Below are 22,358 nucleotides of genomic sequence, written 5' to 3'. Positions count from 1 at the left end.
TGGCATATTCATACAATGGAATACTGCTCAGCAAGGAAGAGATGAACTAGTGATTCAAGCAACAATTTGTATGAATAGCAAAAACATTGCATCAAAGAAACCTTATACAAAAAAATGTAGTGTATGATTCCATTTATGTGATTTCTAGGACAGGCAAAACCAATCTATGGGGAGAAAAACCAGAACCATGATTACCTCTAGGGATGGGAGTGAGGGACTGGCTGAGCATAGACATGAAGGAACTTTCTGGGATGATGATGTTTTATGTCTTGATAGGGGTTTGGATTTACGGGGATATGAATTTCTCACAACTCACTGAATATTAAGATTTGTGCATTTCACCATATGTAAATTTTACCTAACAAAAGGTAAACAAATATTGAACTTTGGTTAATTATAAGCATGCTGAAGTATTTAGGGCTGATAAGTACTGATGTATGCAACTTACTTTGAGATGCATAAAAAAAAGTTGATAGGTGGATAAACAAGGGATAGATATGTAATAAAGCCAATATAATATTAATTGTTGAATATAAGTGGTGAGTTTATGGGTGTTTGCCATACAATCCTTCCAATTTATCTGTACATTTGAATTTTTCATAATAAAATGAGAGCAATTTAAGGAACTTTGAACACACATTGAACATTTGGATGACAATGATTTACCAATGTGGGAGCAGTAAAACACAGTGATTAAGAGGTCTTGAATCACAGAGTCTTGTGTCTGAATTCTATTTGTTGAATCTTTTATTAGTTTTGAGAACATGGGCAATTATAATACATGTTCCTCTATTATGTTGTTACTGTTAGGTGCCCTCGAGTTGGTTCCAACTCATAGCCACCTTATGTATAATAGAACGAAACGTTGCTCAGGACTGTGCTATACTCACAATAAGTAGGTATGTTTGAGCTCATCATTGCAGCCACTGTGTCAGTCCATCTCATTTAGGGTCTTCTCTTTTTTCACTGACCCTTTACTTTACCAAGCATGATGTCTTTCTACAGGGATTGATCTCTCCTGATAATATGTTCAAAGTAAGCGAGACAAAGTCTCAGCATCCTCGCTTCTAAGGAGCATTCTGGCTGTACTTCTTTCAAGACAGATTTGTTCTTCTGGCAGTCCATAGTATATTTAATATTCTTTGCCATCACCATAATTAAATACATCAATTCTTTCTTTGATCTTCCTTATTTCATTGTCCACTTTTTGCATGCATATGAGGTGACTGAAAAGACCATAGCTTGGGTCAGGCATACCTTAGTCCTCAAAGTGACATCTTTGCCTTTTAACACTTTAAGAGGTCTTTTGTAGCAGATTTGCCCAGTGCAATACATCCTTTGATTTCTTGACAGCTGCTTCTATGGATGTTGATTGTGGATCCATGTAAAATGAAAACCTTGACAACTTCAATGTTTTCTCTGTTTATCATGATGTTACCTATTGGTCCAGTTGTGAGGATTTTTTTCTTTATGTTGAGGTGTAGTCCATACCGAAGGCTGTAGTCTTTGATCTTCACCAATAAGTGCTTCAAGTCCTCTTCACTTTTGGCAAGCAAGGTTGTGTCATCTACATATTGGAGGTTAATGAGTCTTTCTCCAATCCTGATGCCACATTCTTCATAAAATCCAGCTTCTCAGCTTATTTACTCAGCATACGGATTGAGTAAGTGTGGTCAAAGGATACAATACTGGTGCACACCTTTTCCAAGTTTTAACCACATGGTATCCCCTTGTTTTGTTGGAATGACTGCCTCTTGCTCTAAGTACAGGTATCACATGAGCACAAGGCAGTGTTCTAGAATTCCCATTCTTTGCAATGTTACCCATAATTTTCAATGATCCACACAGTTTAATGCTATTTTGGAGTCATTAAAATACAAGTAAACATCTTTCTGGTGTTCTCTGCTTTCAGTCAAGATCCATCTGACATCAGCAATGATACCTCTTGTTCCACGTCATCTTCTGAATCTGGCTTGAATTTCTAGCAGCTCCCTGTTGAGGTGTGGCTGCAGGCATTTTTGAATTCTCTTCAGCAAATATTTGCATTTGCTACTAATGCTATTGTTCTATAATTTCCACATCCCCTTGGATCACCTTTGTTTGGAATGGGCACTAGTGTGGATCTTTTCCAGTTGGTTGGCCAGGTAGCTGTCTTCCAAATTTCTTGACATAGACAAATGAGTGCTTCCAGCATCACATTTGTTTGTTGAAGCATCTCAGTTGGTATTCCGTCAATTCCTGGAGCCTTGTTTTTTGTCAGTACCTTCAGTGTAGCTTAGACCTCTTCCTTCAGTATCATCAGTTCCTGACCATATGCTATCTCCTGAAATGGGTGGATGTCTACCGATTCTTTTTGGTACAGTAACTATGTATTCCTTCCATCATCATCATCTTTTTTTTTTTTTTAATATTATTTTGTTTTTTTTGGTGAAGTTAAGTTACCATTCAACAATTTCTATACAAGTTGTTCAGTGACATTGGTACATTTTTAACAGCGCATGAACATTCTCATTATTTCTGTTCTGGATGTTGCGTTTCCATTAATCTGGTTTCCCTGCCCCCTTACATTCTCATCTTTGTTTTAAACTAATCGTTGACCATTTGGTCCCATATAGATGATTTTTTAAAGGCACACAGTACTTATGGGTGCTAATTATTATTTTGTTAACCAGTTTGTTATTTAGCTACAATGTGGACCTCAGGTTAGTTTTGGTTCAAGGCTTGAACAGTATCTCAGGGCAATAGTCTCTCCAGTCTTAACCAGTCCAGTAGGTCTTTTTTTTTTTTTTTTTTTAGGAATTTGAAGTTTTGTTGCAGATTTTTATCCCATTCTATATTTCTTTATCAGGGTCCATCTATTGTGGCCCTAATTAAAACTGTCGGTAGTGGTAGCCAGGCACCATCTAGTGCTTCTGGTCTCAGGGTAGATGAGGCCATGGTTCATGTAGACTATTCACCCTGTAGACTAGTTTCTCTTTGAGTCTTTGGTTTCCTTTTTTCTCTTTTGCTCTGGATGAGTAGAGACCAATAGTTGTATCTTAGATGGCCACTCGCAAGAATTTAAGACCCCAGACGATACTGACCACACTAGGATATAACCTTCCGTTTTCTTTTGATGCTTCCTGGCTCATTCAAGTTTTTGCCCATAAGATCCTTCAGTATTGCAACTTGAGGGTTGAACGTTTTCTTCAGTTCTTTCAGCTTGAGAAATGCCAAGCATGTTCTTCCCTTTTGATTTTCTAACTCCAGGTCTTCGCACATTTCATTATAATACTTTACTTTGTCTTCTAGAGCCACCTTTGGAATTCTTTTGTTCAGATATTTTACTTCATTTTTCCGTCTGATTTGGCTACTCTCCATTCAAGAGCAAGTTTCAGAGTCTTTTGAGATCCATTTTCAAGGAAAATTGGAAGTCATCAAAAATGAAATGGAACACTTGAAGATTAATATCCTAGGTATTGGTGAGCTGAAATGGACTGGTATTGGCCATTTTGAATCAGTCCTCCGCTGTAAGATTTGAGTAATGTCTACATTACTGAGTTTTGTGAAGATTAAATGGGTTAAATAAAATATTTGTCAAAATGTTTGGCATATAATGACTTCTTAATAAAAGTTACTTTTAAAAAGTCAAAGGCACATACAAAGAACACTGCAATTGAAACCATATTGTCATTGTCCTATAAGAATCAATGCTAATAAATAAAAATACTTTTTATTTTGGATGTATTTTTCTATACCTACCAAAAGATGAAAATGACAAAAGTTGTAGTATCTTTAAATATTTTCTTTTTGCTCAATGAAAAGATGGAGCCCTAGAAAGAAAGCACGTTTTTTCTCTTATAGATTTCATTAACTTCAATGCAATTCACACATTTATTGCATACTGTTACCAACATCCTGGCCTAAGAGACAGGGAAACAAAACAGATATGGTCTCAACCTGCAAGGAGCTTACAATCCAGAACTTAATGTTTCATTGCTCTTTAGAGGCTAAACACTGAACTAAGCAAGTGGGCTGAAATGTGCCTTCAGATGCTTATGTTTACATCAAATATCAAATAAGTATGATCTAGATGGGACAGATGAAAGGGTCTAAAACACTGCTACCTAATTAGAACTTTCTGCGGTGATGAAATTGTTCTCTGTATATGTTTTCAAATTCAGTAACCTCTAAGCACTTGTGGCTGTCGAGCAGTTGAAATATGGCTAGTGCAATTGAGAAATTGTATTTTAAATTTTATTTAATTTTAATTAAGTTTAGCCACCCGTGGCTAGTGGCTGCCAGATTGGACAGTGCATCTCTAGAGTGTGTTTCTCATACCGTCTGAAGAGAAGGACCAATTCATTTTTTTTTTAATTTCTTATCTGTTACGGACTCATACTTTTGTAAAATGCAATAGATAATTACAACAAAATGGAATGAGATAAAACCAAAGACATGCAAAATACCACCCCAATTTTTGAAATTAGATTCAACAGACATAAAATAACTCTGCCAAAACTGGTATAAGATTTCCTAAACCCTATCAGCTTCTTTATTTTGTGTCATCATGTACCATTGAAAACAGTTTTTGGACTGGCAGTGGTCCATGGATCACACTTTGAGCTAGGCACAGAGAGGTTCCTTTTTGCTGAATGTGCCTGAAAATAGTTAATTTCCTAAAATCCATTCTTTATGTTAAAATTACTGGCACAGGTAATTTGACACAGGTATAGGTACAATTGAGTAATGTGATTACTGGTAGAACAGTTAACACTCATTGCAGCAGGTCTTCTCTAGGCTAGCTGCGTATTGACCGTTCAGTGCGGACAACTTCAGGGTGGACTGGGGAGGCTTGTTGGATCCAGGGAAACCATTTTTGCAGTTAGAGGTATAAGCTGAAATATCCTTTCTTCTATAAAACTCAGCCCGACCTTGACAGCAGCCAAATTTGCTCAGCAAAAGGAAGAAATCTCTTCGGAATGCCTTTGTGAAAATTGCATACAGAAACGGATTGGCACAAGAATTGACAGGGTAAAAAAGAACCAGTAAAACTTTGGAGTTGGTTACTGTGATCAGGGGCACTTTGAAGGCAGCTGAGATGGCAAAAAAAGAGATGGGTGCCATGCAGGTGAAGTTGGTGAAGATGAGGATTGCCATTTTCTTAGCAATCTTTGTATCTTTGTTGGTAGCCATCAGCTCTGGATTTTGAACGGCAAAATAAATTTTAATGTAGCAAGCACAAATGATGATGAAGGCCACCACGTTGAGTATCAGGATGGTTAATATGTAGATCTGTGAGAGGGTGCTTTCCACATCCATCGGGAGACAAATGCTGACTTTCATGTAATTGCTGACACCCACAAGGGGCAACACAGCAATCAGAGTCGAAAAGAGCCACCCTCCAAGCATAATTGGAATGGCGTGTCTTAATCGCAGCTTCTGATCCAGCTGAATAGCATAGGTGATGGTGTGCCATCTTTCTAGCGTGATGACGGTGAGGGTGTAGACAGAAAGTTCACTTGCAAATACAGTGAAAAAGCCAGCTGCGCTACACCCACTCCCTGTCTGCCAGTCGATGGCGTGGTTGTAGTACTGGCCTTTGGTTTGGGAATCAACAGAGGCAATGAGCAGCAGGTAGAGTCCCATACAAAAGTCTGCAAAGGAGAGATTGCACATGAGAAAACGGGGCACCGTCAGTTTGTAACGGCTGGTCAGGAGGACGAAGAGGACGGTCATGTTTCCCGTGATGGCTAGGATGTTAATCAGCCAAATGAGGACCCTGAGGAAGTCATAGCCCATGATGTCTTCGCAGGGATTAAAAGCGTCAGGTTCAGGAGCACACTGCAGAGTCTTAGGTGAGCAGAAACCATAGTCATAATCCCAGACACTCAGTTCATCCTCAAAAATGGCAGAGTAACTGTAAGAAGAAGATTTCGGTTCAGCGTCAACAAGAGGTTTTCTATGATTCTGAGTATTACAAAACTCAAGAATCATCTTTAGTGGTTTTTTTTTTTTTTTTTTTAAGGCCTAAGAAACAAAAGGAAACAAAACCACAACAGTCGCAGGCTTACGTTTATTTGTTGAATTATTTGAGAACTGAATTGATGTTGGAGTTCCTTAAGAAGGGAACGAAAAGCCATTTAGACTTTTTTTTTTTTAAATAGATTTTACACATTGATGTAAAGACTTAATGAAGCTGTTTACAGATGATGATTTTCTTTGGAAAACAAATTTAGAGGCACAATATATGCTTGCTAAATCCAAAAGAATCCTTTCTTGGCATTTTTCTTAGCTATTCATCTCATTTAGTTGCCAAGCAAACTGCTACCGAGTTGTTTGTCTGTAGTAGAACACAAATGAGATTGTAATTTGAGCCTTGTTGAAAATTGTCAGCTACTGGTGAAGTGGTTTGCAGTGAAGGCCTTGGGTAATCAGCCCAGCAGATAATGAGAAATCAAGGACACATTAGTGGAAACATGGGAGAAGAGGAAGAAGGTTATAGTCAGGGACAATAGGGAGAAATAGTGAAAGTAGATACTCCTGAGGGGTGTGAGTCAAAGAGAGGGGGTGGGCTGAAGAGGGACTCCATCCCTAGAGAAGGGACAGCTCCTCTCTTGCCGCCCCTGCCCGCAACCCCGCTGCTACTGCTCAAGTTCGGGTTTTCATCCTCTCCTACGGAACATTATGTTTTGTTCCTGGCATCCTTCCTCCATTTGCAGCAGTCTCCCCAGCCTGTCCTGTACCTTCCTCCTGGAGTGCTCTTTCCTAAGCATAAATCTCTTAATTCCATTGACCCATGTCAAACCTTCCCTAGGTTTGAGACTCCTTATGGTAATCTCCACCGTCTGCCTCCCTCTGGCCTCTGCCTACTCCAGTCTCATCTCTAAGAAGCACTTAACCAGCTGTCATTGAGTTGATTCCGACTCACGGTGACCCTGAGCGTCTCAGAATAGAACTGTGCTCCATGGGGTTTTCAGCAGCTGATTATTCAGAAGTAGATTGCCAGTCCTTTCTTCCGAGGCACCTCTGGGTGGACTAGAACCTCCAGCCTTTCGGTTAGCATGTTAGCCATGTGCACCCTCCAGGGACTCCAGCAGCAAAGCCTCAAAATTCAGTGCACGTGCTCTGGATCCATAGTGCTTGGGTTCCGGTCCTGGCTCAGCTGCTTACAGGTTGTGCCAACCCAGGAGACTATATGACATCTCCATGCTTCACGTTCTTCATTTGCCAAATAGGGATAACAATCATATCTCCCTTGTAGGATTGTGCTAAGGACTAAATGTGTAATGCATGGAGAATATTTAGAATAGTGCCCGACAGATATTAAGTATTCAATACATGTTAGCAATTCATATTATCTCTTGCAAATCTCCTGTGCAGCCTTCCCTTTGGTCACATGAAATGCCTCGTGGTTCTCTGAATAAGCCTGGTCTTTACTTCTCTCTGCCTTTGCACGTGTTGTTTCCTCTGCTTGGAGTTTCCTTCCTTTTCTCATCCATTGGGAAGGCTTCCTTGATTCTCCTCCTCCAGGGAGTTTACCACCCCTCCTCTGTGCCAGGGTTGCACTTAGTCCACTGCAGTTATCAAACTGCTTTGTAACACGTGACGATCCAGGTCTCCCTTCTTTAACAGTCTTAGCAACACGTGATGATCCAGGTTGCCCTTCTTTAAGAGTCTATTATCTTCTTGAAGGCAGAGAACAGGTTCTTCTTCATTTCTGAAATCCCAGTACCTCACACAGTTTTTGGCTCAGAGTGTCTATTCAATAAATGTTTGTGGAATGGATAAATCTAAATTAGGTGCTAAGGATGACCTGCCTCTGAGAGAAATGAGAGGGTCCAAGGACGGTGAGAATATTCAGCCCGAAGCATGTAAGGTCAGCAAGCTTTCTCTTTGCCCACAGTCTTCTAATATAATCTCGGAGTCTGGAAAAATGGATTTGATTTTCCTGCCAAGGCTATTACAAATATGTATTTCACTTTAGGGTTCCTCACACATTAAAAGGGTATTTTCCTCTACTCTCAAAGTTCAGGAGCCTTGGTGGCACAGTGGTTAAGAGATGGACTGCTGACTAAAAGATCGGCAGTTTGAACCCACCAGCTGTTCCTTGGAAACCTTATAGGGCAGTTCTACTTTGTCCTATAGGGTTGCCATGAATTGGAATCGACTTGACAGCAATGAGGTTTTTTTTTTTCTCAAACCTTAACCGCACATGTTGTTTATTAGGAAGTGTGTACCTACTATAGTGAGTGAATGAAATACACATCTGACCAAAACAATTATTGAAGCGGAAGGCACAGATTTAAAAAACAAACAACAAATCTATGACCTGGAACTCCAAAAAGGTGCCAGAATATCACAGAGCCCAGTTTGGAACCAGAGAAGGCCTGCTGCTATGTGCGGGAGACTGCTTAGGAAGCTCACCTGTTTCATTGTTAAATATCTTTATAAGCAGCACATTCCTTTGTCTCATGGACATCAATATAATTACACATAGCTTTCTATCTTTAAAGGGATAAGGTGGTTATAAAGAACTATTAAAATGGGTCACTCAGTGTTAGTATTGACCCCCTCATTTAATTGGTAAGGGAACCCAGATTAAAGGGGACGGTGGCAGCGCTAGGTCTTCAGATCCATACTTAGTCCAGAGGCCTTTCCCCTTCTTCACTCTCTCAGTGCTCTTCAAAGTGTGGTTTTTGGATCACCCCCACCAGAGTCACCCAGGGTGCTTCTAAAATGCAGATTCTTGGCTTTACCCCAAACCCTGAGTCAAAATCTCTAGGGACAGAGCCCAGGGATACATCTGTTTTTTAAGTAAACTCTCTGGATGACTCTTAATACCAAATAATAGCCTTTTTTTTTTTTTATATATATATCAGGTAAAAACCTTCCAACTATTGCTCTTGATTTCCTTTACTCCTTTCTCCGTATCAAAATTATTTCTGCTGTTAGAAGCATGGATCCAAACTTTTAAAACCGCTCCTGTGCTTTCTGAATAAATTTATGTCAACGAGAGGTCAAACACAATTCCCCTCCACCACCCAGCCTTTTGCCCTTTCTTTTTTTTTTTTTTTTTGCCCTACTGGGCATATGTCTGGCGATTTCTCTCCTTGGTGATTTGTCTTCAGACCGAATACCCACCTGCTGTGATTTACATTTGCGCCAGTCCCAGGTGGCTCCTGAGGCAGCATCGTGCTTATTGACAAAGCCCAGCATGGAGCTGTCTTCAGTATTGAGCTGTGCTGGGAAGGATGAATGGGCTCAGCACCTCTAACTGTTAGTGGCACTGCTGCTGCTGTCCCAATGGAGAATGAGAGGAGGAAAGAGGAACTACAGGCAGGCAATGGGGCCAGCCATAGCAACGAGGAAGGAGACCGTGATATCTTGGGGAGAGCAGGTAAGGCTTAGTGGCTGCCCTAGAATTTCTATACACACTCAGGAATGGTGGTCTGGTGGGAAGTGGGAGGTGGAGGGCTAATCCTAGAGCGTGCTTTCATGGCAAGCACACTCTTTTTACTTAGAATGTCTATGAATTTTAGGTCGTTTTGGGGGTGCTGTTGGAGATGAGGGGATTTATCTTAAAGCAGTGTTAGACGGCAAACTCCAGATCGTATGGTCATGTGGGTAGGCTTGGGGTGGGACTTATGAGGGTTCTTGGGGATGGGCTAAAGTCCTCTCTCCTCCCAAGCCACTCCTTGCTTCCGCCATTGACCGTACCCAGAAATGGTTTCCTCTCAGGAGAATAAAGCCTTGTGGCGGCAAGAGTTAGATGGAAAGCTGTCTGACTGAGAGAATGTCGAGAGAGCAGAGTGGAAAGGGTGAGGGTGTGGAACCCTGGAGGATAGATGGCATCAGACCTAAATGAAAGAAAAGCAAAAGAAGGAGACAGAATGCCAGTTGAGGAACTTTCCCTAGTTACCTTTACCTTCTTTAACAACCCCCTTCACTGTCACAGCCTAAGAGTCAAGTGATACTTCTTCTGGTCCTTGCAGATGAGGAAAAAGTCTCAGCAAGGGTAAGTGATTGTCCAGGGACACCCAGTGCCCCAGGAATGGTACCACCAAGGAGTCATACCAGCTCTGAGGACCCCAAAGCCCAGAGTCCTTCTACCATGCCACCTGCATATAATTTGGAGATTGAAAGGAAAAAAGAGAGAGAGAGACAGAGAGAATAAAAGGTGTAGAAGAGATTAGAGAGATATCTTAGAGAAGCGTCAGGTTTTGCAGCCTGAGACACAGAGGGGCGGAGAATGAAAGCTCTTAATCTCAGTGAACATGGCATAGGGACACTGGGCATTATTTTTTGAGGTGTCCTCTTTTATATTTGAAGGTAAGTGGAAATGCCAAGGCACCCAGCGTTTAGAGCGGGAAGAATGTTAAAAATCAGTCAGTAGGATAGAAATAGCTCCCATCCAGCACATGTTAGTGATAGCATGAAAACTGAATAGTTTGAAACGCAGGAGCATAGTGGTCAATCAAGGCGGCCTGAGTCTCTCTGAAGGAAAGTGACTACTTCTGGAAGCTGTGTCTGCAATTAATTAACCAAGTGGTCTTTGTGGAATGCTGACCGCGTGATGAGTGAAAATCCTACTACTGAAGCTGTCATTTAAACCGGCCCTTCGTGACAGGAGAATGCCTTCAAATAAAATTTTAATTTCTAAGGAGAATTTAATTTAATTGCTGAATGAACATTTAGGCACATTTTTCAAATAATTTTTTTTTTTTCCCCTACCAGTTAAAAGAGATACCTGATCGCCTGGATGACACCTGCAAAGAGAAACTCCCATTTTTAAACTTATTATAAAATTCTTGGCGAACATCCCCCTGCCCTCCCAGCTGAGACTTTTATCAAAAGAAGATTGTCGGCGCTGATGACAGTAAGGTGCCTACAGAACGAGATGTGGCTTCCTGAGTTTCTTTGCGTGTACATACTTACAGCGTTTCATTATCTGGTTTCCTTGCTGTGTTTTCGCATTGTTTGGAAAAGTTTTCAAAAATGGAAAACGAAAAATTCTGCCTGAAAGAAAAGAGGTAAAAAAATAAATAAAGCGGCAGTTGAGCTTTTGGCCTTTAAGCTAAACCTGATCATATCTTTCTATGCTTCTGTTCATCCAAATTAAACCCTGGTGGCGTAGTGGTTAAAGTGCTACAGCTGCTAACCAAAGGGTCAGCAGTTCGAATCCGCCGGGCACTCCTTGGAAACTCTATGGGGCAGTTCTACTCTGCCCTATAGGGTCGCTATGACTTGGAATCGACTCGACGGCACTGGGTTTGGTTTTTTGGTTTTTTTGTTTATTACGCCTGTGTCGTGCTCGGCACCATTACCCTAAGTGAGATGCTTCCTGGGGAGGGAGTCAAGCCTTCTGAATTGTCATTAGAGTTCTTGCAGCTCAGATAAAGTGCTTCTGAATGCTAAGTGTTTAGTGTAGGCTCCGGAGATGAGAAAACTGAAACTGGTCATAGCCAATCACAGCTTTTTCCATGCTCGTTACTGTGTATTAAATTAAGGTGTGCTCCTTGCCAGTCTCCTCTCCCCACCCACCTGGAGGAACAAATAGCTATTCTGAGTTCCTGGCTTTGAACTGTGAGTGGCAATCTCTTTGGTGAGGATTTGAAGATTCCAGACCTGTCACTATGAGGTGGATTTTATGCTTTTTTGCTTATGTGTTGAAATACACATGGGTGCTCCCCACTCCTCCAGCTTTCCCTCTAAGAAGATAAGCCGATGGGAATGGGAGAGTAGGGGGGGAGGGCAGGAAGTCAAGGAAATTAAAGAAGACCTGTGCTTACATTTCCAGATGAAACCAAGGGAGGTACAAAGGAAAATTGATGAATAGAATAGGGAAAGGAGAGAAGGCTGTGAGAACCTCAACATTTACTGGGGAGGAAGGAGAAATGGGGCAATTCAGACGGACACGTCTACGTATTTCTTCTCCAGTACTCACGAGACAGTTCTTTATAGGAAAAACTCTGTAAAAAAGCAGGAAGGTGGGGGAGATATCAGAATTATTTAACCTACTGGACTTGCTTTCAAAGATTAAACAGCTTGTCATTTTGGGTCAAGATTGTAAATCCTCAAGCTTGGATGAACTTGTGTGTGTGTGTGCGCACGCGACACTGGCTCTTAGAGAGAGATCTTGTATGTGAACAGATTTACAGTTGACAGGAAATGTGGCAGTTCTTGGCCTTCAGAGAACAGCACTGGGTTCTGTCTATTCTATCTTTGTCGAAATTTTAGTTGCAGATACTAAGGAGGCCTTCGAGGCCACCTGCCCAGGCAGCTGTGTGCATTATCCAGGCTCAGCAGCTACAAGGGCAGGGGCGTGACCCAGAGTTTGCACAAACATCCCACTGGCCCAGCTTCAGGTTCACCGTCTTTACTGGCACCCAAGGTTTCAAGCTTTATGGATACAGAGGGAGTCAGTAAAGCCTGTGATTCCAATCGAGATGACCTCCATGTGACCACATTCCCTTCTAGCTCTAATACCAACTGGCCCACAATTACTGTTGTTGTTAGGTGCAGCTGAGTCAGTTTTGACTCATATCAACCCCATGTGACAGAGTAGAACTGCCCCATAGGGTTTTCTAGGCAGTAATCCTTATTTTTTTTTTATGGGAACAGATCGCCAGGTCTTTCTCCCTCTGAGCTGCTGAGTGGGTTTGAACCGCCAGCCTTTCGGTTAGCAGCCAAGCACTTAACTGTTGTGGCACCAGGGCTCCTTGGCCCACAATTACATAATCCGTCCCTTTTTCCCTCTGTAATCCTTTTCTTTTCTACCCAGAGGCAGTCACTTTTATATACTTTGTACATGCTAGTGATTTCTGAAGGGGTGTGACTTCTTTGCTATGAAAATGGAGACATCCAGAATCAGCATTATTATAAACCAGCATCAATATCGCTGTCCTAATTGGTCTTTTGCCAACTTTGCTCGCCTCTAACCCCCCCTCCACCCTGCTGTCAGTTATATTCTATGAAAGCACATCTGAGGAACCTTGCTGTAAATTCTCCAGTGGTTTCCCATCCTCTAAGCTCCTTGGCCTGGCACTTAGAGCCCAGCACAGCCCGTCCCTCCCAGGCTCTCTCTCCTGGCTCATCGTCCTCCACATACACGAAAGCATTTTTGTTCCAGTTTCTGAACTACTTCCTCCTGCTGTTTTCTCCTTTGTGCCTTCACACAAGCACAGCACTCTTCTTGGAATGCTTCTGCTGCACCCATCTAGCCAAACCTACGTGTTCAAGGCCCAGAGTAAGTCACCTCCCTCAGGAAGCCTTCCGTAAACCCTGCCACCACCTAAGAGCTCTTCTTCATGCTGCCAGAGGATGCCGTTCTCAGCTCTGTCATAACATTCACTGTGTTATACTCAAATATTGGTATTCTTGTATGCTGCCCACACACAGCTGTCCCTCTGTGAGGGCTGGGATCAGTGCTTACTCATTTTTGTACCTTCAGGCTTCAGCACAGTGCTAAGAAAACATGGTAAGTCCTCAATTAGTGTTCTTCGAAGCTCAGTTTTAGGGTTTAACTGCGCAGGACATTCTGAGCACAATGAGTGCTTTATCTTCTCAGCTACCATGGAACCTCTAGGCGAGGCACATAGTAGGTCCATGGTACATGCTCGTTGACTAATTATAACCCGTTGCCCTCCAGTCAATTCTGATTCACAGTGACCCTATAGGATAGAGTAGAACTGCCCCATATGGTTTCCAAGGAGCGGCTGGTGGATTTGAACTGCCGACTATTTGGTTAGCAGCCTGAGCTCTTAACTGCTACGCCACCAGGGCTTTAGACTAATTATAGATTAAAAAAAAACAAAACAAAAAACCATACCCATTGCTGTCAAGCCGATTCTGACTCATAGTGACCCTATAGGACAGAGCAGAATTGCCCCATAGAGTTTCTAAGGAGTGCCTGGTTGATTCCAAACAAAGACAGCAGCATCCCAGTGTCACTCTCTCAGCACCTTATCTAAATGGTTGAGACTGTGTCCTTAGGCTGAATAGCAGCCCTTTAGGGCAGTGTTTTTCAAACTGCCAGTTGTGACCCATCAGCGGGCCAGGAAAACAATAGAATGCAGCAACACTGGCATCAAAAACAAACAGTGAGATAGAGTAAAAGAGACAAGAAGACGTCACAGTGTATCATATAAAAAAGGTAAGTCTGGCTTTGTTATATTTCAGTTAAATATGTGACATCTATACTGGATTGTGATGTGAAAAAAGGTATTTCTTACTATGCATCTCAGTCAAAAAAAAAAAGTCTAGAAAACACTACTCACAGGAAAGAATGGAACCCTGCTGCCCTGCCATTCCATCCTGGATTGAAATGAATCAGTAGGATGGACCCCATGGGGGACAAACCAGCCAGGAGCCCCCGTCCCTTATGCAAAGATAATCGTTTGGGAGCTGGCTTTGTGTCCTGAAATGGAAGATGCTCTTCCGCTGGAAAAGAAATAGCTTTAAAAAACCAAAACATTTCTGCAGTATTTTGTGTCCCTTTTTGTAATTAAAGATGAAGACATTGAGGCCAGTCTCCCACTTGTTTAAAACGGTGCTCTCGGATGAGGGTTAGAGCTGATTGATCTTTGCCATTCCAGTTTTGTACTCCACCGTGCAGCTGCTAAAGTCAGCTCTAATTCAATTAGCCCGGAATTGGCTCAGAGGCCCTCTGGCTGAAGGGTGAATTGACCCTTTGGAAGCAGTTTTCCACGAGGGAGCTGGCCAGTTCTTTTTCTTCTTGTTTGTCTGAAAGTGGCCCCATGGTGGTGAAGTTGGCCTGGATGGCAGGGACTGAAGGGGCCAGGAGCCCTTGACCAAGTTGGCTCTTTTGAACTCTGAGTTTCTCACACAGCTTGGCAGGTTTTACCTTTTGTTTTCTTACTTACTCTTTTGTTGGCAAGTTTCTAAAGGCACAGCAGTGGCTGGGGTAAGTCAACGTGGCAGCCAGGAGATTGGTAAATTTTTCTCTTGATGGCAATTTTTTTAGGGCATAGGATGACATGGCAATTAGTGTCTGAATGGACTCTAGCCCGTAGCTCGGCAGGGCCTGCAGTTTGGTGGAAGAAATGTCCCTGAACAATAAAGGAGAGAAAGGCGTTTTATTTATTTATCTCGTACATTTGACTCACAGAAAGAAACCACCCTGTAATGATAATATCACTCTAGGTTCTGAGGATACTAGAACCCGGTTTTCTCCGTCTTCTTCTCCCTCTAGTTCTCTTCAGTTGCTCCCAGTAAGATCTGAATGCAGAGAAGCTATGCTCTGTTTTTTTCTCATACGTACCCATTATTCTGTCCAAGGTTGAGTGTAAGTCCTGGTACCTGCCATGCATTCATTAGCATTTTCTCTCTCTCCCCTTTCTTCTCTCCCTCTCTCCTTTTCTTACTCCTTCTCCCTCTCCTACCTCCCACTTAGCAGAAGTGAAAAACAAAACAAAACTACCTGTTGTATAATACGGCAGGCACAGGCAGTGACATCAGCTTTTTGTAACCTACCCCAGGAGAAAGTACTCGGGGCTTCAGATGCCTTGGTCTTTGACTGAGAAAGCCCAGCAGGGTAGATTCCAGGAAGCACAGGCTGGTTAGCTATTCAGGGCCACTGTGTGGCATTAGCCATCATCTACCTGGGAAGCAGAGTGCACATTCTCTAAAAGCAACCTGGAGTCATCTGTCCAAAGCAAGCAAACACTCGGCCATGCAAGCAGAGCTGGGTGGAGAAACCAGGCTTTGTAAACAAGGTCCCGAAGGCTTCACTTTTATCAGACTTGAGGCAATGTCAAAGCAAATTCCAAACAAGTTAGCTACCAGGAAGAAGAGTAAGTGGAAAGTTTTTAAAATTCTGTCCCAACTTCCAGTGGCTGCTGCTGGTCTCCTATGAAATTGTCCAGCAGCACAGCCCCATTCATCCACCTGCCTCAGTATTAAAAAAAAACCAAAACCCAGTGCCGTTGAGTCGATTCCGACTCATAGCGACCCTATAGGACAGAGTAGAACTGCCCCATAGAGTTTCCAAGGAGCGCCTGGCAGATTCGAACTGCCGACCCTTTGGTGAACAGCCGTAGCACTTAACCACTACGCCACCAGGGTTTCCATTAGTGCCCAGCATATGGGAGGGGATCAGCAGATGATTGATGGGCAGATGAAATTGGCAACATGGAATGATGACTAATGTGGGCCCTTGGTGGATCAATCAAGGCAGGAGAATTTGCCTTGGTGCCTCTACCTGAGGGGCTACAGACCTTTGCTGCTTTTGTGTCCTTGTGGATTTGGGTAATCCATGTGCTCACTCTGCTTTCTAGGGTTACTTTCTCTAATGTATTAGGGATTGAGCACATGACTCTTCACAGGCCTTGTTTTTTGCTTTATTTTTAAATTTGCATGATGAGAATATTAAATCAGGATCCTAGAAATGGCAATGCTTCATTACAAAGGAATGAATTTCTAATCGTGGATTTTCAGTCTCAGGAATAGACAAAATATTTTTAGGCAGCAGGTAGAAAGAACACTTTTGGACACTACGCCTAAGGGCGTAGTGGGAATGGCTGCTTGGGAAGTAAGAGATGGAGGTCTGGTTCCAGAGTTCTGGACAGTGGAAGGGCCTGCAATGCCCAGAGTCGTTTCTAAGCAGGCCGACCAAGCAGCTTTTTAAGCAAAGACTGCCATGCGGTGTGTCCTGTGACCACACTGGCTCGGTCACATCTCATTCTTGACCCATGGTTGACTCTTGGCTGCCCAGTGGCCTGCAGGTGGCCAACTTGCTGTAAGAGCTCTGCCTATGGGTGTGCCAGACTGGCCACCTCTACAATTCTGAGTCTGGTATACTTTGATTATTAGACATGTAGAGAGGGACCTGCAAGGTGGGTGCTGGAAGCTGAGAGACAGCGGAGAAAGCAGTGGACAGGGCCATAAGGTAGTGGAAGCCAGAGTAAGCAGAAGTTACAAGGCTGAGTGGAGAGCAAAGAGAGTTAGGATTGGTAGTGGCAGAAGTTAGGATTAGATTAGTTCTAGTGGCAGGAGTTGAGAAGTAGACAGCATAAGGGATTGATGGTGGTGGGCATTAAGGAGAGGCAGAGTCAAGAATGGATAGTAACAGCAGCTAGAAAGCAGACGAAGTCAGGAGTTGACAGTGGTGGAAGCTAGGAGGTAGAATCAGGAGTTGTTAATGGAGGGACTTAGGAAGTAGAAGGAGTTGGGGACTGACAGTGGCCGGGGCAGGAAGTAGACAGAGTCCAGGGCTGATAGCAGACAGGAGTTAGAAAGTAGAATATTGGGTTGATGGTGGTGGGAGGCAGAAAATGGTCAGAGTCATGAGTTGGTACTGGCAGGAGCTAGGACATCAAGAACACCTGGGTCACGTCACATTCTGTCCTTCCTGTGCTCAAAGCCCTAAAGCCTTCCATCTCACTCAGAGCAAAGACAAAGTCCTTAAAGAGGCCACAAGGTCCCACATGATCTGGCTCTCTGCCACCTCTGTCCTGATCTATGACCCGCCTCTTTGCTCATTCGCCGTCCTGGCCTCCTTGCTGTTCCTGCAGTGCATGAGGCCAGTTCCTGCCACAGGGCTGTGGCTTTTGCCATCCCCAACAGCAATGGGTTTGGTTTGGTTTTTGATTTTTTCTGTTTACCCAGCATCTTGCAAAACAGCCCTGCCCTGCTCTTAAAGAGCTTACAGTCAGAGAGGGGAGACAAGAAGAAACAGGAAAGCAATAAACTCACTCAAAACCCACTGCCGTTGAGTCGAGTCCGACTCATAGCGACCCTGTATGACAGAGTAGAACTGACCCATACGGTTTCTGAGGACCGCTTGGTAGATCTGAACTGCCAACCTTTTGGCTAGCAGCCGTAACTCTTAACCACTACGCCACCAGGGTTTCCAAGCAATGAATAGGCATGTAATTTCCAAATGAGAAAAGCACTAGAAAGATGGTAAACAGTCATTTTTTTTTTTAAATTAATTCATGTATTTTCTGGGCCCCTAATGTGTGTTAGGCACTGTACTGGGCACCCAGGAAACGGTAGAGAAAAAGGCAGACATCTCTGCCTTCAGAGAACGAGGGAGGACTGACAAGGATGAAATAAGTAAGTAAATACATAGTATGCCAGATGGCACTGATTGGGAGGGAGAAAAATCACAGGTAGTCTAGGGAAGATGACTGCTGGGAAGGGGGAGCTACCATTTTAAGGAAGATGGTCAGGAAAGACCACTCTGGAAAAGTGTCATCTGAGCAAATACCTGAAAGAAGTGGGAGAGCTGTCGAGTTGATTCGGACTCACAGCAACCCTATAAGACAGAGTAGAACTGCCCCCATAGGGTTTCTAATGAGTGGCTGGTGGATTTGAACGGCTGACCTTTTGGTTAGCAGTCGAGCTCTTAACCACTACACCACCAGGGCTCTGAGAGAGGCTGTGCTCAATGGCTGTGTGTTGAATGGATGAGTGACAGGGAGCCAGAGTACAGCGTAAAGGCTGGGTGTCCCCACGGAGGGGGTGATGCCGTCGCCCACGTTAGAGCTGAGCATCTGGGCCCCTTGGCATGCCTCCCTGAGGCCCCACTGCAGCTGCAGTTGGTTTCTGTAAGATATTTCAGGCTTCCCAAGGCTTCGTCAGAAGGCCAGGGTTTCAGTTTCCTGGTCCTCCTGATTTTCCCATGTGTCCTAACACTAAGTCCCCAGTAACTGAGGGAACCTGGCTCCACTCTCGCACCCTCAAGAGCCCCACCCAGCCCAGTGCTGGGGCCAGTCAGCTCGCTGGCCATGGGTTCCCACGAGTGGTGTTGGCTGGGCAGCACCCGCTCCACCAGCACTCCCAGCTGCCCTCATACATGGCCTTTTCAGATGCAGAGGCCTACGCCACACACCAGCCTGGGAATGAGGCGGCTGGATGCCCCGGGAGGCCCGCTGGGCATACGGGGCCATTGGGGAGGCAGTGCCGCTGTACTCACAAGATGTTGGGCCCGGTGGCCCCATGGAAGGCTCTGTTGTGGATCTTCTTTAGGTGAACGTTTTCCTTTAGCTCCCTGTGGGCAAGGACAGGTTCCTGAGTGGACTCTACACCTCTCATAGTGTAAACAGCCATAGCTCAGCACACACATGTGTGGGCCACCCTGCCCGGTGCGCAGGGCGAGACTGGAAAGAGGAGAAACTGCCAGTGAAGTGCGACAGAGACATGCTAGTCCTTGGCCAAACTGTGGAATTACTAGTGTTTGGCATCCCCTTTTCTCTGCAATTGTCCTCCTCACTTGGTGGAACCCTAGTCCTACAACTTGAAGTACCGCTTTCTCTCCTGGATCAATTAAGGTTTTACTATGAAGTGAAGTCCCTCTCACAAAGGTTAACTCCCATTTCAACCCACATTCTTAATGAAGAATAAAAGCTTGATTCCTGTTCAAAGGACTCTCCACTACTCACCACTGGCAGCCTTGTTTGCTCTGTCAAAGCTGGAGGTGTGACTCTGAGGATGACCCGGTGAGGAAAGGGTCAGTGATGGCTATAGGATTATCTTTGGCCGCTGACCTCATTTCTCTCTATATCACCTTTGCTTTTCCCTCTTCTTCCCCGAGAACTGTGTCTACTTCAGGAAGCCCCAGCAGAGCCAGATCTTGAGGTTCTCTTGCCTTACCCCAGGGTCACTGAGCTGCCCCACTGACATGGTGGACTGTGTGAATGGTGCCCCTTGGAGTTGGGGACGGCTGGCCTGTGCAGTTTTACCTGGCGGCCCCACCTTGCTCCACAGCTGTTCAAATGGACACACTGGCTTCAAGGGCGCCTACCATGGTGAGATCATTCCAGAAGGCCTCTCTCTTCCTGCAAGATTTCACTGTATCCCACCAGGACACTGATTGCCCTTAAGCTTCCTGAAATGTCTGACTTGTGTATGATCATCACAAGGTCTGTGTGTTGTGGAACCAAGGGTTGAGGGCCAGTGCTCTCAAGGCTGTGGGAGAAGCCAAAAGCAGCTACAGCAATAACTATCTTAGGCTTTCTTTTCCCTTTAACTCAAAGCAATTCAGGGAAACTGCTCTCAGAAACACCTCAGCCTGGCCCTCCTGAGCAGCCTTGTCGGACAGAAGAGCTCTCAGTGGCTCTGACTGGGCTCTGATGTGGGTGTCTCCAAGCCCAGGCCACCCTACTCTGGGTAGTTAAGAGAGCTAGGAGAAGAGTCCCTGGGCTCAGGCCTGCCAGCCTTCCTTTGAGTACCTTCTTCCTACAAGAGAGAAGGTTGGTGACCTCAAAGAGCATTCTGGAACACTCTGGACAGTGGGCACAGTGAACATCCATTGTTGGTGTCATGACGTCAAGCATGGGAACATGATTCTTCTGCACCGCTGTTACATGGGAAAGCAAACCAACAAGCCAACAGCCACCCCTCAGCCCCCGCAAGATGCCTTGGTAATTACCTGTCCCTTCATTGCTTTACATCTTTTCCATGGTCTTTCTGCCTGTGTCCAACATGCCCGCCATCTAAAAGCTGCCGAAGCCCCTGCATCTCACCCCCTGGGTGGCTGTTTTCCACAGGCTTCGACTAAGTACTTTCCTTGGAAACCCTCGGTCCTTTCATCAGAATGCACCCATCAGTCTCACATCGCCCCATCCCCTGGGTGCCTTCCCATTTTCAAAGAGATGAGGTTGTCCAGAGTCAATTGCTGTTTAAAATCTAAATCAAAAGAAATTTTCCATCCCAAACCTCCATGGCTCTTCTTCTTGTTTCAGTTCATTTTAATTTTGTTCAGCTATGGTCATAAATTGTTGAACCCAGGCTTGATGAGCAAACAATCCTTGCGACAGCCAGGCCAAATGAATTGTTCAAACTGCATGACGGAGCATTTTCCATGTTTTATTAAAACTGGGGTCTTTGTGTATACTCATGACTATGTGTGATGTAACTTGGTTTTTCTGTATACTCATGACTATGCATGATGTAACTTGGTCAGAAAAGGAAATCAAGTCCATCTGTCACATTTTCCTGGGGGACTCTCCCAAGTGATGTGGCCTTCCAGGTATGAGGAGCACAGGTAAGGATGGCCTTCTGAAGGACAGTGGGAGAAACCGTACACTCTACCCAAAGCTTTCCTAACTGAGCTGCTCTGTCAATGGTGAGGACTGACTCCAGGAATCCTGGAGGTATCTGAGGGCAACCAGAAGGCTTCTCCTGCCTTAGTAAACTGGTGTTTGAGAACTTCACAGGGCTTCTGTGCCATTGTTTTGCACAGGTGTATATCTGAGGAAGGTGTCTGAGACTGGGCTGGATGTATATTTAGTTTTAAATTTTTGTTTGTTCCAGTTTTGAACACTACTGCACTCTCCCTGCCCTTGGAACATGGCCCCCCTAAAAGGAGCCCTGGTGGCATGGTGTTAAAGTGCTCGGCTGCTATCCAAAAGGTCGGTGATTAGAACCCACTAGCTGCTCCATGGGAGAAAGATATGACAGCCTGATTCTGTAAGACTGTTGTTGCTAGGTGCTATTGAGTCAGTTCCGACTCACAGCGACCCTATTACAACAGAACGAAACACTGCCCGGTCCTATGCCATCCTCAGAATCCTTGCTATGTTTGAGTCTATTGTTGCAGCCACTGTGTCAATCCATCTTGTTGAGGGTCTTCCTCTTTTTTGCTGACTTTCTGCTTTATCAAGCATGATGTCCTTCTTCAGGGACTGGTCCCTTTTGATAGCATGTCCAAAGTACATGAGATGAAGTCTCGCCTCCCTTCTAATGAGCATTCTGGCTGCACTTCTTTCAAGATGGATTTGTTCTTTTTTTCTGGCAGTCCATGGTATATTCAATATTCCTTGCCAACACCATGATTCAAAGGTATTGATTCTTCTTAGGTCTTCCTCATTCATTGCGCAGCTTTCCCATGCACAGGAGGTGACTAAAGATTCTATGGTTTGGGTTAGGCGTGCCTTAGTCCACAGTGACATCTTTTTTTTTTTTTTTAATAACATTTTAAAGAGGTCTTTTGCCTTGGAAACCCTATGGGGCAGCTCTACTCTGTCGTATAGGGTCCCTATGAGTCAGAATCAACCCGCTGGCAACAAGTTAGGTTTTTTTTTATGGGTACCATGGCCCCTCAGTCCTGCATGGGGAGGCGCCTCTACATCTCCAGCTTCTAGCTACATCTGCGTCCTCTCAAGGTCTACAGCATATTCACTTATGTCCCACCTCAGGACCTTTGCACATGCCATTTCCTCTTTCAGTAATGTGCTTCCCGTCACTCTTGCCACAGTGGACTTCTTGCCATCCTTGAGGTTCAGCCTAAATATTGTGCCTTCGGTGAGGCCATCCCAGAGCACCTCATCTAAAGTAGGTTACCCCAACTCTCGCTCTCAAGGATGGGTTATTTCCTTCATAGTACATATCATTACTTGCAAAAATTTTATTTA

General features: G+C 44.2%; 1 protein-coding gene across 3 annotated transcripts in view; it reads right to left on the bottom strand.

Annotated features, from left to right (window-relative positions):
* Window positions 1-3,771: 3,771 nt before the first annotated feature.
* Window positions 3,772-22,358, bottom strand: part of LHCGR (luteinizing hormone/choriogonadotropin receptor) — a 71,611-nt gene continuing 53,024 nt past the window's right edge. The window contains exons 7-10 of one of the 3 annotated variants that reach the window (XM_049870546.1): window positions 18,920-18,994; window positions 14,865-15,050; window positions 10,918-10,998; window positions 3,772-5,899 (exon numbers count right to left, since the gene is read on the bottom strand). In XM_049870546.1, the coding sequence (XP_049726503.1) occupies window positions 4,750-5,899; window positions 10,918-10,998; window positions 14,865-15,050; window positions 18,920-18,994 (1,492 nt within the window). In that variant the 3' untranslated portion in view covers window positions 3,772-4,749. The remainder of the gene's footprint in view (window positions 5,900-10,917; window positions 10,999-14,864; window positions 15,051-18,919; window positions 18,995-22,358) is intronic. The other 2 variants (XM_049870543.1, XM_049870545.1) reach the window with 2 other exon arrangements.

The sequence above is a fragment of the Elephas maximus genome, chromosome 26 (genome assembly GCF_024166365.1).
Source record: "Elephas maximus indicus isolate mEleMax1 chromosome 26, mEleMax1 primary haplotype, whole genome shotgun sequence".
NCBI classification, from domain to species: domain Eukaryota; kingdom Metazoa; phylum Chordata; class Mammalia; order Proboscidea; family Elephantidae; genus Elephas; species Elephas maximus.
This window is presented reverse-complemented; position numbering and strand designations above follow the sequence as displayed.